Below are 1,934 nucleotides of genomic sequence, written 5' to 3' on the forward strand. Positions count from 1 at the left end.
CTTTCTTGCACAAACCCCGTTGAATGACTTGACCAAGTCGTCAAAGACTAATTTGACTGCTTTTTTAGCAAGACCATCTGTGTATTCATTTGCCATAACTGAGACATAAGCTTCAACTGCACGAACCAACACATCGATACCACAGTCTTCTCGAGCTTTTTTGTTGATGAGACACAGAACATTGGGTCGATGATAGCAACTGATGGAGTCAATGAATAACCCGCAAGTGGATACTTCTTGCCAGTCTCCGTGTCTGAAATGACAGAAAATGGAGTGACTTCAGACGCCATTTCAAATGTCAAAGAACTCATGAAACAAATTTGTGAGAAGTACAAGAAGGATGGCAAGAGTGAACACTGAAGAATTCAAGTTTGGTAAGACCAAGATTTTCTTCAAGGTTTGTGTTCTTGATGAAATTGAAGAGAGGAGAAGAGTCGATGAGGAACCGCAACTAAGGACAAAGAAATTGAAGCTTTGAAGAAGAAACTTGCTGAAGAAATTGCAAAGAGAGAAGCCGCTGAGAAGGCACTTTCTGAGATGAAAATCAAGAACGTCGACTTGGAAGCTTTTGTTTAAAAGCTTAAAGAAGATATCGAGTCAAAGAATGTAGCACTTGAAGAGGGCTGATATGAAGTCACAAGAAGACCCAAAACACATTGAGGAACTTCAAGGTGATATCAAGAGAGGAAAGGAAGACTTGAGCAAGTTAACCAATGAGTACAAGAAACTTAAAGCCGATAATCAAAGACTCCAAGATCAAATTACTGAACACAAAGCGACTATTGTTAAGAAGGATAGTGTCATCACTGAGTTGAACAAAGACATTGAAAATAAGGAAGGCGAAATTTCTGACTTGAAGAACAAGCTAGAAGCCGAAGAAAACAACTCAAAGGATCTTGAGACAATTGCACGAAAAGGAAGACGACATTGCTTATTTGGAGAAGGAGGTTGTTGTGTTGAAAGATCAAAACACTCGACTTGATGCTGCTAAGAAGATATGAAAAAGTGGTCTATCGAACGCAACGAAGATTGAGAATTATAAATCACAGATTAAAACACTTGAAGCACAAAAGAAGATGGCTTTGGACGACAAAGCGGAGGCCGAGAAGACTGCCGCGGACCAATCCGATAGAAGAAAGAAGATGGAAGACCAAGTTAAAGCACTCAATGCATAACTCTCATAATTTAAAGTCCAAGTCAGTGCACCAGTTTCAGTCGCTCAAGAAGAAGAGAAGAACATGTTGAATGCAAGAATTGTTGAAATTCAAACTCAACCCGATGAAGAAAGACAGAAATCTGGCAATGCAGATGCTGTTCGAAAGGCTAATTCACAGAAGGAACTTGAGAAGGAGAGAGCAATGAAACAAGAAGCCGACAAGGAAACTCAAAAACTTAGAGTTAAAGTCACCGATTCAAAAGCTAAATTGGTGGATGCTGGTGCTACTGGAGCTTCTATTGCTAAATTGAAAGCAAAATATGAAACAGAATTGGAAGGAATCGAAATGGAAAAGAAAAAAGCACAAAACGCGGCTGCTAAAGCTAAGAAACAAGCTAAACAGTATACCAGAAAGGTTGAAGAGGCTGAGAGAAAGCTTGTAGAATTTGAACGGAAAGAATCCACATTCAACACTCAAATTGGTAAGACACAAGCCGATTTGAAAAAACACAACAACCAGTCAGAGACGGCCAATTGAGAATTGTTGAGTTGGAAGATCAAGTCAGAAAGGCCGGTGAAGATTTGACAACAAACAACTTGAAGTTGATCGGGTGAGTGCAATTACTTTTGAATCTAAGAACAATCCGATTCAAGTAAAACATGAAATGACAAGGATAAATAATTATTACTTTGTTTTTTAGTTTTTTTAAATTAAAATCTAGTTAAATACAAGAGTCAAGTTTTTTAAAAATATAATATTTTTATTATTTTTTTATAA

General features: G+C 37.7%; 2 protein-coding genes across 2 annotated transcripts; both read left to right on the forward strand.

Moving 5' to 3' along the window:
• Positions 1 to 340: 340 nt before the first annotated feature.
• Positions 341 to 982, forward strand: EIN_237050 (hypothetical protein; the record flags this gene model as incomplete). The annotated part of the gene is made up of 3 exons (XM_004185336.1): positions 341 to 397; positions 457 to 570; positions 620 to 982. The coding sequence occupies 3 exons, from the start codon at positions 341 to 343 to the stop codon at positions 980 to 982; spliced, it is 534 nt and encodes a 177-aa protein (XP_004185384.1).
• A 256-nt stretch (positions 983 to 1,238) lies between these two features.
• On the forward strand, positions 1,239 to 1,694 carry EIN_237060 (hypothetical protein; the record flags this gene model as incomplete). Its single annotated transcript, XM_004185337.1, has 1 exon — positions 1,239 to 1,694. The coding sequence occupies one exon, from the start codon at positions 1,239 to 1,241 to the stop codon at positions 1,692 to 1,694; it is 456 nt and encodes a 151-aa protein (XP_004185385.1).
• Between the last annotated feature and the right edge of the window lie 240 nt (positions 1,695 to 1,934).

Source organism: Entamoeba invadens (genome assembly GCF_000330505.1).
Source record: "Entamoeba invadens IP1 unplaced genomic scaffold scaff_1105074724841, whole genome shotgun sequence".
NCBI lineage: Eukaryota > Evosea > Mastigamoebida > Endamoebidae > Entamoeba > Entamoeba invadens.